We start from the raw sequence: 14,048 nt of genomic DNA on the forward strand, positions 1-14,048 counted from the left end.
CATCCATTGTCCCTGTGGCCACTTGCCAGTTAGCACACAAAACAACCCCTCAAATCCATCTGGCCCAGCCCTCCACTGACTCTCAAACAAAAAACACATCTAAACTGGACAAAGACAAAGTTGTCATTGTAGTGCCTCTGATAGCAGCCAACAGCCCATCGAAGAGACTAAACACCCAGGAAAGAGAATGAGGGTTGGGACCAGCCGATGTCCTGTCCTGCTGGAGCAGCTAACAATATCCCTGTGCTGTTGTAAATAAACACCGGTTTGACCTTATTCCCATACTGACCCCTGGCCCACACAGGAAGTGCACAGAGAGAGGAAATAGTAGGTCTGTTTTATTCAGCATTTCCTCTGCTCTGGAGCATGGAAGTATGGTGAATGGAACATGTCTGGTGGTCTTACCAGAGCGTTGATGTCTTCCGATTTGTAGATGAGCATGCGTATCTCCTCAGGGTCTCCATTGAAGATGGCCTGGACCAGAGGAGGCTGAGGATGAGACAGAGAGAAGAGAAAGGGTCAGACCATTGGGGTCATTCACTTATCCTCCTCTACAGATTAAAGGCTGTTCCCTAATCCTCCTCTATAAATCCAAGGTCGTTCCCTAATCCTCCTCTATAGATCCAAGGTCGTTCCCTGATCCTCCTCTATAGATCCAAGGTCGTTCCCTAATCCTCCTCTATAGATCCAAGGTCGTTCCCTAATCCTCCTCTATAGATCCAAGGTCGTTCACTAATCCTCCTCTATAGATCCAAGGTCGTTCCCTAATCCTCCTCTATAGATCCAAGGTTGTTCCCTAATACTCCTCTATAGATCCAAGGTCGTTCCCTAATCCTCCTCTATAGATCCAAGGTCGTTCCCTAATCCTCCTCTATAGATCCAAGGTCGTTCCCTAATCCTCCTCTATAGATCCAAGGTCGTTCACTAATCCTCCTCTATAGATCCAAGGTCGTTCCCTAATCCTCCTCTATAGATCCAAGGTCGTTCACTAATCCTCCTCTATAGATCCAAGGTCGTTCACTAATCCTCCTCTATAGATCCAAGGTCGTTCCCTAATCCTCCTCTATAGATCCAAGGTCGTTCACTAATCCTCCTCTACAGATCCAAGGTCGTTCACTAATCCTTCTCTATAGATCCAAGGTCGTTCACTAATCCTCCTCTATAGATCCAAGGTCGTTCCCTAATCCTCCTCTATAGATCCAAGGTCGTTCACTAATCCTCCTCTACAGATCCAAGGTCGTTCACTAATCCTTCTCTATAGATCCAAGGTCGTTCACTAATCCTACATAATAGAACAATAAAGGAAACCTTCATTGCTCTCAGATGACATTGAAACGTCAGCACAAGTAGATACAAGTCTCAAACACGAGCAGGGCTAATGCAAGTCTCCCTAAATACTGATCAAGCCTATCTTCAATACATGTCTAAACAGTCACCCTGAAATAAATCTCAAGGTATCAGATTTATCAGCTGTGTGTGTGAACAAGGAAAAAGGAGGAAAGAGGGGAGAGGTCCTTCACATGGAATTAGAGCATTGCCAGCACGAGCAGCTGTGTGACCCTTCACTCTGTTTAAAAAAGCTGGAGAAGTGAGTGACTGTGTGAGACTCACTGTAGGCCTACATGTGGTAAAGGCCTAGTGCTGTAGCTAAGACTGTTGTGGATTTAATAAGACAACTGTATGAGGTTATTTACACAGAGGGAAATAAAGTCCTCCAACTCTACAAGGGAACAGCACAGCAGCATATAAACATTCATGTTAGTCTAGTGTAGTGAGTGAAGTCACAGTGCTCTCTCCAGTCTCTCTCTCAGACCTAAATAAAGGTCCAGGACATCGCTGGCATGCAGGCACAAATGATCTTTGTCAATCAGTACAAGGCCTTAGATCAGCAGGGTCAGTCAGCTTTCTGAGAAACACACTGGACTGACTGACTGGATATGAGGGTAGACAGGCCGACTATAATGAGGCTGGTCATGTCCACGTTTCAATACTTCTAAAATGGATTCTTCCACCCTTCAAGTTTTTGATTGGTGATAGCAATCACCTCACAGAAGGGAGGAAAGAACGGTGCCTTGTAAAAGTATTTTAAAAGGACCTACCTAGCCTCAAGTCTTCGTGACAGACAAGGGGAGACATGGTTCTGAGAGCGAAACAGACTGGGGTCATGGCTAGAAGAGATACAGCTTTTGTCAAATCAATGTCAAAAGTTAAACATTTTGGCATTTCTAGCTAACCATAACGCTTTCCTAACCTTAATCTAATTCTCCTTATCTGCTGCGTAAATTCTCCTAACCTGCTACGAAAAGTCAAATCTGACAAAAGCTGTACTCCAACAATGTCAAAACCACAGACTGGTCCCCTTATGGATGCTGTTTCTGGGTGCTGCCAAGCAGTGGCCCCTGACTATCACCATGTGATGATGACTGACAGGAACATTATTTCGACAACCTGTCAGTTACATACAACATGAAATTCAATGACAGAGAGGAAGACAATTGAGTCAAAGCCCTGACTGACTCAGCCCTATGCACCACAGAGTCAGGTCAGAACATGTTGCTGCATCTGAACTTCCTGTCCCCCCTCCACCTTACCGCCTCACTTCCTGTTACATTCTGTCACCTTCTCAGAGTTTACACGCAGAGAGGAAACCTAGCTCAGACAACATTTTCAGTTCTGCTTGTGGGCCACACACAGACACTGACTAATCCTATAATCTGCAAAAACCTGCACACAATGTGTAGGCCTTTATGAAACAGTGGGTGAAGAGCCAGAGGTGTGCAGGCCCTACAGTTTAACTACAGCTTAACTACAGCCTAACTACAGTTTAACTACAGCCTAACTACAGCTCAACTACAGCCTAACTACAGTTTAACTACAGCCTAACTACAGCCTAACTACAGTTTAACTACAGCTTAACTACAGTTTAACTACAGCCTAACTACAGTTTAACTACAGCCTAACTACAGTTTAACTACAGCCTAACTACAGCCTAACTACAGCCTAACTAGATCCTAACTACAGCCTAACTACAGCCTAACTACAGTCCCAGTTTTCCATGAAGATCTAAACAGCCACAGTGGCCACTCTGCTGAAGGAGTAGTGATTTATGGGAACATGGCTCTTCTCCACATAGATTGATCCAGAATATTTTCCTGCCGTTTGCCACGAGCTGTTCTCTCCCTTACCATCGGCAGACAGTATCGGAGCATGAGGTCTGATACTAACAGGATCAGAGACAGTTTCTATCTAAAAGCCACTTGAACTGGACTGACCACCTGCTCGGATTTTCGGTCCCTTCCTGTATTATAGTGATGCTAAAATGTGTATTCTATTCTACTGAGCCATTTACTTTATGTTCATATTCTTATCTTTTATTATTTCTTATTGTTGTTGCATTGTCCAGAAGGAACCTGCAAGTAAGCACTTCATTGGATGGTGTATACCATGTGTATCCTGTACATACGACTAATAAAACCGTTTTAGCATGGGCTGTGCCATTGAGGACTTTCACCATTTTGAAGTAGTCAACTCTGTGGGACTTATTATGGGTTAAGGAAGGATCAAATAATTCCATCCAGGTCATCAGTAGGGATCAGCCAATGAATTATGCTTGTGGGAAAACATTCCATCACTGCATGTGGCAGTAAATTACCACTCCACACCCCACCACTCCTCACACCACCCCTCACCACACCACCCCACCACTCCTCACACCACACCACACCACCCCTCACCCCACTCACCACTCCACACACCACCCCTCACCCCCACTCCTCACACCACACCACCCCTCACCACCCCTCACCCCACCACTCCTCACACCACACCACCCCTCACCCCACCACTCCTCACACCACACCACCCCTCACCACACCACCCCTCACCACCCCACCACTCCTCACACCACACCACCCCTCACCACACCACCTCTCACCACCCCACCACTCCTCACACCACCCCTCACCACACCACACCGCACCTCACACCACACCACACCCCTCCTCACACCACCCCTCACCACACCATACAACACCACCCCTCACACCACCCCTCACCACACCACAACACCCTTCACCACCCTACACCACCCGTCACCACACCAACCCTCACAACACCCCTCACCACCCCACACCACACCACCCGTCACCACACCACACCACACGTCACCACACCACCCCCCTCACCACACCACAACACCCCTCACCACCCTACACCACCCGTCACCACACCAACCCTCACGACCCCTCACCACCCCACACCTCACCACACCACCCCTCACCACCACCCCTCACCCCCCTCACCACACCACCCCTCACCACCACCCCTAACCACACCACCCCTCACCACCACCCCTCACCCCCCTCACCACACCACACCCCCCACCTCACCACACCACCCCCACCACCCCACCCCTCACCACCATCCCTAACCACACCACCCCTCACCACACCACACCACCACCCCTCACCACATCAGCCCTCCAGGCAAAACAAAAACGTCTAACACTGAGCCCATTATTGCTACAGCACATTGCCCTCATGCTCCTCCCTCGCCCTGACTCCAAGGGCCAATGAATGTTGTCAAAACGACCCCTTTGTCCAATAGGAGAGGGGCAGCTTCCTTGTCTACATTTAGAACACCATTAGGGTCAGCATCTTAAATCAACTAGTCCTGTCTAAAAGGGTCCCAATGGAACCAAGAGGGGTCGCCGGCATTTGACCAAACAAACGGATGTCTCTCTGTTTTGCCCTCATCCTACACAAACTTCCTGTATCTGATAAAAACTCTGTTTTCATTCTTTGAACTACAAACAACACACATGCAATCATGTCACACACACACACACATTTTTTGGGCTGTGATTTTCCTTCCATAAGGATGTTGAATATAATAGCTGCATTGCTATTGGTGCCAGAGGGTACAGAGCAGATCTGAATCTCCGCCCCCCACAGTACAGCTCCAAAATGAGAAGCTGCTGATGCCGATGATGTCGTTCTATAAATTCAATGCAGAAATAAAACCATAGGGCGCATGACTGTGTTTTTCTCCTTCCCTTACTGTTGGTGGTGAGAGAGAAAATAGGTACAATTGAAGTCGGAAGTTTACATACACCTTAGGTAAATACATTTCAACTCAGTTTTTCACAATTCCTGACATTTAATCCTAGTAACAATTCCCTGTCTTAGGTCAGTTAGGATCACCACTTTATTTTAAGAATGTGAAATGTCAGAATAATAGTAGAGAGAATGATTTCTTTCAGCTTTTATTTCTTTCATCACATTCCCAGTGGGTCAGAAGTTTACATACACTCAATTAGTATTTGGTAGCATTGCCTTTAAATTGTTTAACTTGGGTCAAACGTTTTGAGTAGCCTTCCACAAGCTTACCACAATAAGTTGGGTGAATTTTGGCCCATTCCTCCTGACAGAGCTGGTGTAACTGAGTCAGGTTTGTAGGCCTCCTTGCTCACATCCGCTTTTTCAGTTCTGCCCACAAATTTCCTATGGGATTGAGGTCAGGGCGTTGTGATGGCCACTCCAATACCTTGACTTTCTTGTCCTTAAGCCATTTTGCCACAACTTCTGGAAGTATGCTTGGGGTCATTGTCCATTTGGAAGACCCATTTGCGACCAAGCTTGAACTTCCTGACTGATGTCTTGAGATGTTGTTTCAATATATCCACATCATTTTCCCTCCTCATGATGCCATCTATTTTGTGAAGTGCACCAGTCCCTCCTGCAGCAAAGCACCCCCACAACATGATGCTGCCACCCCTGTGCTTCATGGTTGGGATAGTGTTCTTCGGCTTGCAAGCATCCCCCTTTTTCCTCCAAACATAACGATGGTCATTATGGCCAAACAGTTCTATTTTTGTTTCATCAGACCAGAGGCCATTTCTCCAAAAAGTACGATCTTTGTCCCCATGTGCAGTTGCAAACCGTAGTCTGGCTTTTTTATGCCGGTTTTGGAGCAGTGGCTTCTTCCTTGCTGAGCGGCCTTTCAGGTTATGTCGATATAGGACTTGTTTTACTGTGGATATAGATACTTTTGTACCTGTTACCTCCAGCATCTTCACAAGGCCCTTTGCTGTTGTTCTGGGATTAATTTGCACTTTTCGTACCAAAGTACGTTCATCTCTAGGAGACAGAACGCGTCTCCTTCCTGAGCGGTACGATGGCTGCGTGGTCCCATTGTGTTTATACTTGCGTAATATTGTTTGTACAGATGAACATGGTACCTTCAGGCGTTTGGAAATTGCTCCCAAGGATGAACCAGGCTTGTGGAGGTCTACAATTTTTTTCTGAGGTCTTGGCTGATTTCTTTTGATTTTCCCATGATGTCAACAAAGAGTCATTGAGTTTGAAGTTAGGCCTTGAAATACATCCACAGGTACACCTCCAATTGACTCAAATGATGTCACTTAGCCTATCAGAAGCTTCTAAAGCCATGACATCATTTTCCAAGCTGTTTAAGGGCACAGTCAACTTAGTGTATGTAAACTGGAATTGTGATACAGTGAATTATAAGTGAAATAATCTGTCTGTAAACAATTGTTGGAAAAATTACTTGTGTCATGCACAAAGTAGATGTCCTAACCGACTTGCCAAAACTATAGTTTGTTAACAAGAAATGTGTGTAGTGGTTGAATAACGAGTTTTAATGACTCCAACCTAAGTGTATGTAAACTTCCGACTTCAAGCGTCAGTAAATGCACGGGTCGTGTGTGTGTCACCTGTTAAGGACATATTGCTATCTTGATACGGAAAGGTCAGCAGCGTTCCAAAAATTAATTTAAAATAAAAAAACTGAAAAGACAACACGTCACGTCATGAGCACCCTTCAACCCCCCTTCTGAACAAACCCACACACCAACACACACACACACACACACACCAACGCACACACACACACACACACACACACACACACGCACACACACACACACACACACACACACACACACACACACACACACACACACACACACACACACACACACACACACACACACACACACACACACACACACACACACACACACACACACACACACGCATACTTCCAGACGAACAATCCCACGGGGATCCAGTAAGAAGAAAAATGAAAAAAAGGGGAGGGGGCTGTCAAGACCTAATAACTTCCTGTCTCTCCCCTTCTCTGGAACACAGAGGAGGGACTAGGACAGCAGGTAACCTAGCGGTTTGGCCAGTAAGTGAAAGGACGCTGGTTTCAATCCCTGAGCCGACTAGGTGAACAAGCTGTCGATGTGCCCTTGAGCAAGGCACTAAACCCTAATTGCTCTTGTATAGTGCCTTAGGAAAGTATTCAGACCACTTGACTTTTTCCACATTTTGTTACGTTACAGCCTTATTCTAAAATGCATTACATTTTTTTGTATTCCCAGCAATCTACACACACTACCCCATAATGACAAAGCGAAATCAGGTTTTTCGAAGTTTTTACAAATGTATTAAAAATAAAAAACTGAAATACCTTATTTACATAACTATTCAGAACCTTTGCTATGAGACACAGAATTTCGGTCAGGTACATCCTGTATCCATTGATCAGCCCTGAGATGTTTCTACAACTTGATGGAGTCCACCTGTGGTAAATTCAACATCCTATATGATTGGACATGATTTGGAAAGGCACACACCTGTCTATATAAGCTCCCACAGTTGACAGTACATGTCAGAGCAATAACCAAGCCTTGAGGTTGAAGGAATTGTCTGTAGAACTCTAAGACATGATTGTGTCGAGGCTCAGATCTGGGGAAGGTTACCAAAAAATGTATGCAGCATTGAAGGTCCCCAAGAACACAGTGGCCTCCATCATTCTTAAATAGAAGAACTTTGGAACAACCAAGACTCTTCCTAGAGCTGTCCGCCCAGCCAAACTGAGTAATCGGGGGAGAAGGGCCTTGGTCAGGGAGGTGACCAAGAACTCGATGGTCACTCTGACAGAGCTCCAGAGTTCCTCTGTGGAGATGGGAGAACCTTCCAGAAGGACAACCATCTCTGCAGCACTCCACCAATAAGGCCTTCATCGTAGAGTGGCCAGATAGAAGCTACTCCTCAGTAAAAGTCCCATGACAGCCCACTTGGAGTTTGCCAAAAGGCATCTAAAGACTCTCAGACCATGAGAAACAAGATTCTCTGGCCTGATGAAACCAAGACTGAACTCTTTGGCCTGAATGCCAAGTGTCACATCTGGAGGAAACCTGGCACCATCCCTACGGTGAAGCATGGTGGTGGCAGCATCATGCTGTGGGGATATTTGTCAGCATCAGTGACTGGGAGATTAGTCAGGATCGAGGCAAAGATGAACGGAGCAAAGTACAGAGAGATCCTTGATGAAAACCTGCTCCAGAACACTCAGGACCTCAGACTGGGGCGAAGGTTCGCCTTCCAACAGGACAATGACCCTAAGCACACAGCCAAGACAATGCAGGAGTGGTTTCGGGACAAGTCTCTGAATGTTCTTGAGTGGCCCAGCCAGAGTCACTCACTGGCCAGTAGACACACAGAGCCATACACTTGTATAATCTCTCTGCAAACATACACATTCGTTACAACCTGTACTAACTCTAACAACCCACTGAGCATAACTGATGCTGGTTTGCGAGCACATACAGTGGTGCGTTCCTGACATAGGCTGAAATCAGATGTACAGGCGAGATAGGCCCTTGGATCACTTCCTGCAACTGCTGCTCTACACAGTTCAGACTGGGCTGATCTATAGATAAAGGCCTCGGATAAGGGACAGAGGAAGGTCAAATAGCAGCACCATTAGCATTCGGTCTCACAGATAATGCTGAGCCTCTTTATCCCTATGTGGCCTGGAGTTTTTCCTCGCCTGGGCCCCTTGTTATAGCCCATGTTTCTTGTCAGGTCATAGTCTCGAAAGTACGACCCTATAGGCAACTGTGACTACGGTCTGGTGGACTATTTCGGCATCCGCTTAAAAAAAAATACAAAAGAGTAGCTAGCAAGATGGAGATCATGGAGGTTATTTTTAATGAGAGCATTTCACACGTGGCTAGCTTGCATCAACTACCTTCACTAAAACCACTGCAAAGATTATGCCTGCAAACGTTGGTTTTGAATCGCGATGTTCTGGCATGTCTGCCTCATGATTCGTTGGGAGAGTTGTCTTTCTAAAGAGGGCCCACTCCTGAACAATTTATTTTCAAAGTTGCTAAAAGAGTCCATCATTGAAACCAGACAATAGTCACTGTTGCTAGGGTCGGGTTTTAGGGACTGGTTATGTCATGCGTTCAGGAAAAACTCCAAGCCCAACAGGACTGGTGACTGAGTGAAGACTCTGATGATGTACTGTGGCTGTTGACATTATTGTCTGCTTGACCCTGTTACTCAGCACCTCTACAACAAAAACAGCCCCCTACACAGTGAAGAAAAACATCTCAGATATGTCTGTGGTAAGAGCAACATTGCATTGGTGACAAGTCACTGTGCTCAACATCCCATACGCCTCTCGCTCACATCAATCTAGGAAGAGAGAAATGGGGAACTTGACTCGACAAGCCCAAAATGCACAACACATTCTTTTGACAAAACCGAGGGATACACCAGAAACAACTTGACAGATCATAACAGGTGCCGATAGCAACACTATAATTCATGGAGACGATAAAGGAATTCACAGCTGAATTCCGGTGGCGCGTGGCGGTGACTCAACTAGGGTACAGTTTACAGAAGAGCCATCAGAAAGTCACCCCGAAATCGTTGCCTTAATTTTAAAACGGTAAGGAGAACAAAGAACTAGGGAAATACTGCAAATGCATCTACAAAATGAGATAACACACACCGCCCAATTTCATTCACAGCACGAGATGCCCGACACACCTCCTCGCTCGCATAGCGGACCGCAGCTGTTCCTCTGGGCATTAGAAAAACGATTTCCTCTCACTTGCCAGCGACGCATGAAAAATTATTTCTCAATTATGTAACGTTTACAAAAACATTCTGCTTTCCCGGGACCTACTTGGGCATATCTTTATATCAACAAAGTAGCCACTATCGCAATGCATAATGAGAAAAGCTTATAGACTATCTACATCTACATATACATATAACGTTAAGGAAATATGAATTGTTTGTCAAATTGGCATAGCTACCTGTTCGACGAGTTTTAGAACAGCCATAATAATCTCGATCAATTTGGTCAGCACATCAACACACTCCCTCGAATATCAGATCATGCAATTATCTTGAAATAATATTGCAGTTCAATATCTTCTATTTTTCCTCTTGTAGTCACTCTTGGTTGATGCAGTAATCAGGGAAGTGAATCGTGCATCAATAATCGTTCCTTTTCTGATGCAACGCAGAACCACAGTCAGGGCCCGGGCTGTATCACGGCCCCATGGCCAGCTCCACGGACACTATCTGCGGTGAGGGGGAGTCGTGCCACCGCCACAGTGTGCGATGGGAGGAGGGAAAGAAGGAATGGCTTCTCCGACTCGACCGACTGATGTAAACAATCCGCATTTACAGTTTATGCACGGGGGAAGTTCTCTTTAAATGACCAAACACTCCTCTCTCACTTTGCAGCTCCGAAAATCTTCCTGTATATGTAAAACGGGTGAACTGAGATTGCACAGGAAGTTCAAGCCTCTCGCTCTCCTACACTCAGATGCAGAATTTGAGGAGAGTCATCGCCGATTGTCAGCGCCAACGCTCGGTGGAGTGCTCCCTCTGCTGCCCTCCTGTGGCTAGAATAGGGGGAAAACAATTTGAAGTAAAGTCAGAGACGGGTTTGTAAGTTGCTTTGGTAAATGTTCAGTGGCCTACAGATGCACTACAGGTGAATTACCTAGAATTGTAGATATATGAATTTGTAAGAAACAGGTTAGTTTCTTATCATCAATCTGAAATGCCCCGATGTCCTTATGCATTCATCTCTGTGTGCAGTATGAACAGATAGGTTTACTGTTGCCTCTATTTCTCTTTCTCAACACACACTACCTTTCGCACAGTCAACAGGTTCAGGAAGATGCATTCCTGAGTTTATTGTGTATTGGAGAGCAAACAGGAAATGTGTATCAGAATCAGTCATTGCCTTACTAGGTCTGGGTGGTGAGAGATAATCCTTCATATGGTTACTGGAGAATGGAACTTTGGCACAGAACTATATGGAGCATGTCTCATTGTTGTTGCATCTCTGATTTCCTGTTGACAAAATTATACAACCCGTCTCCACCACTATATAGCCACCCACACCAAATAACCACTACCCTTCAGGGGACAACTGACCCGGCAAGTACCAAGTCGTGACTAAATGTTAGTCATCCCTGACTAGTGCCCACAGGGTCCCCACCACCTATCATGGTAGCCAGAATGGTTGGCTTTTGCTTTTTTGAGGAAAAGATTCAAATTCTTCCTTCTTACATCTTCCTCATTTCATAGAGTTTAGCTAAATGTTGTTGCTCACCCATGCCCAGAAGTTTCCCACCCCACCCTACTCTCTGCAATGGTAGCCAGAATGGCTGGCTTTTTCCTTAGGAAGAGACTCAAAATCTTCCTTCTATTGTCCTCATTTATGGTGCCACATCAAATCTCATTCTAGAAAAGAGAGCAAGATTCACATACACATTACTGATACTTCAGAAAAGGTAACATTTATAAAGGTAACATTTATAGATAAAGGTAACACATAAATAATGTGCATACGATATAATCTGAGTTAAGAACAAAACATTAAGAACACCTGCTCTTTCCATGACAGACTGACCAGGTGAATCCAGGTGAAAGCTATGATCCCTTGTTGATGTCACCTGTTAAATCCACTTCAATCAGTGTAGATGAAGGTGAGAAACCAAGTTAAAGAAGTATTTTTAAGCCTTGAGACAATCGAGACATGTTTGTGAATGTGTGCCATTCAGTGTGAATGGGCAAGACAAAATATTTAAGTGCCTTTAAGCAGGGTATGGTAGTAGGTGCCAGGTGCACCGGTTTGTGTCAAGAACTGCAACACTGCTGGGTTTTTCACACTCAACAGTTTCCCGCGTGTATCAAGAATGGTCCACCACCCAAAGGACATCCAGCCAACTTGACACAACTGTGGGAAGCATTGGAGTCAACATGGGCCAGCATCCCTGTGGAATGCTTTAGACACCTTGTAGAGTCCATGCCCCGACAAATTGAGGCTGTTCTGAGGGCAAAAGTGGGGGGTGCAACTCAATATTAGGAAGCCGTCCGTAATGTTTTGTACTCTGTATATTTTCCTCCCTAAATTCCCATTTCTGTCTGCATGAGTTAGTGTCTGTTGATAAGGGCAAGCAGAGGTCACAGCCATATGGTTGACTGGAAGGCCAGTTATGCTGCAGCTCAGTGGCTCAGCCCAGCCTTCCCACTTAGAAAGAGACCAGACTCCTGCTGCCAACAACACAGTATGACTACACTCGCTCCAGGGCTTCTTTCTCATCCCCCCTACTACCTCCCTACAATGGAAACCCTCCCCCACCACTCACACATATACACTATATGCCGTAGGAGCAGTAGAGGCCCATGCATGCGCTGCCTTTGACCCAGTTTGCAGGCAGACAGACTCCACCATGCTCATTGCTCGTTCAGCTCTTTGATATATTCTGACTCTCTTGAGGACTTTGTGTGTGTGTGTGTGTGTGTGTGTGTGTGTGTGTGTGTGTGTGTGTGTGTGTGTGTGTGTGTGTGTGTGTGTGTGTGTGTGTGTGTGTGTGTGTGTGTGTGTGTGTGTGTGTGTGTGTGTGTGTGTGTGTGTGTGTGTGTGTGTGTGTGTGTGTGTGTGTGTTGAGCTCTGAGTTCCTCTTATCAGGGCTGGATGGAAAACTACCCGGGTGTCTGTCTGGGCGCTGGTCTCCCAGTTCAAGGACCGCACTCTACGAAATGGTCTTCATGAAGTGTTGGAGCTCATCCTCAGTGACTACAATTGGTTGACTATAGCCATGTTTGTCAGGCTTTTAGTGGCATGAAGGTACGCCACGAGGACAAGACTAGGTTGACTACCTCGCTCCACTGGCATTAACCCTAACTATGAGTAGCAGTGGAGGCTCCTGAAGGGAGGATGGCTCAAAGTAATGTCTGGAATGGAGCAAATGGAAACCATGTGTTTGCCATTTTTGATACAATTCCACACCAGCCATTACCACAAGCCCATCCTCCACAATTAAGGTGCCACCAACCTGAGATGAGCAGCCTTTTTTTAAAGCCTTATTTTACCAGGTAAGTTGACTGAGAACACGTTCTCATTTACAGTAACGACCTGGTTACAGGGGAGAGAAGGGATGAATGAGCCAACTGGAAGCTGGGGATGAATAGGTGGCCATGACGGTATGAGGGCCCTTATTGAATGACATAAGACCTTTAGATCTGTGGGAGTTCTGTTTACGTGATCTCCCTAAAAACACACCACTTCAATACAGATACAAGACTTTTCATTGCACGTCATGAGAGCATCTTCCCAAGCCTAACTCTTTTCCTAACCATAACCTAATTCTCCTAACCGCTTCGAAAAAGTCAATTCCGGTCAGAGCTGTATCGAAGTGGCGTATTTTAGGAAATCTCGTTTAGATACGAGTAAGCGTTGTTCCTCTGGCGTGAACCCTGGGGGTATCCCACATAGACATATAGGGCCTGTTTCATGGACACAGAAAAAGCATAGTTCTGAACTAAAAAGCATGTTCTATAGAAATTCTCAATTTAAAGTGTTTTTAGTACTAATAAATAATATGGTGTCAGCCCAATAAACAACATATAGCCATCTTTATGGAAGAAAGCACAGTAAGCATTCGTTTCCATGTCAACAGCACAGGGCTAACTACCCAGAGTGCTCCTTCTCCTTGGTCTACTGTTGCTCTCAGCAGGATGGCAGGGCTGATATTGGAACAAAAGGGCTTTAAGGTTTCCTTTTATTAACATTTCTGAACAAGCAGTAGCCTTTGAAATGTAATGTAGTGGCATTTCTGGATGAAATTTACATTTCAGTCATTTAACAGATACTTATCCAGAGCGACTTACAGGATAAATTAGGGTTCAGTGTCCTGC

General features: G+C 45.5%; 1 protein-coding gene across 3 annotated transcripts in view; it reads right to left on the minus strand.

Annotated features, from left to right (window-relative positions):
• LOC106582316 (serine/threonine-protein phosphatase 6 regulatory ankyrin repeat subunit B) overlaps window positions 1-10,693 on the minus strand; it is an 80,506-nt gene extending 69,813 nt beyond the window's left edge. For all 3 annotated transcript variants that reach the window (XM_014165283.2, XM_014165284.2, XM_014165286.2), the window contains exons 1-2: window positions 10,142-10,693; window positions 406-489 (exon numbers count right to left, since the gene is read on the minus strand). In XM_014165283.2, coding sequence (XP_014020758.1) covers window positions 406-489; window positions 10,142-10,168 — 111 coding nt within the window. In that variant the 5' untranslated portion in view covers window positions 10,169-10,693. The remainder of the gene's footprint in view (window positions 1-405; window positions 490-10,141) is intronic.
• Between the last annotated feature and the right edge of the window lie 3,355 nt (window positions 10,694-14,048).

This window comes from Salmo salar, chromosome ssa21 (genome assembly GCF_905237065.1).
Source record: "Salmo salar chromosome ssa21, Ssal_v3.1, whole genome shotgun sequence".
Taxonomy (NCBI): domain Eukaryota; kingdom Metazoa; phylum Chordata; class Actinopteri; order Salmoniformes; family Salmonidae; genus Salmo; species Salmo salar.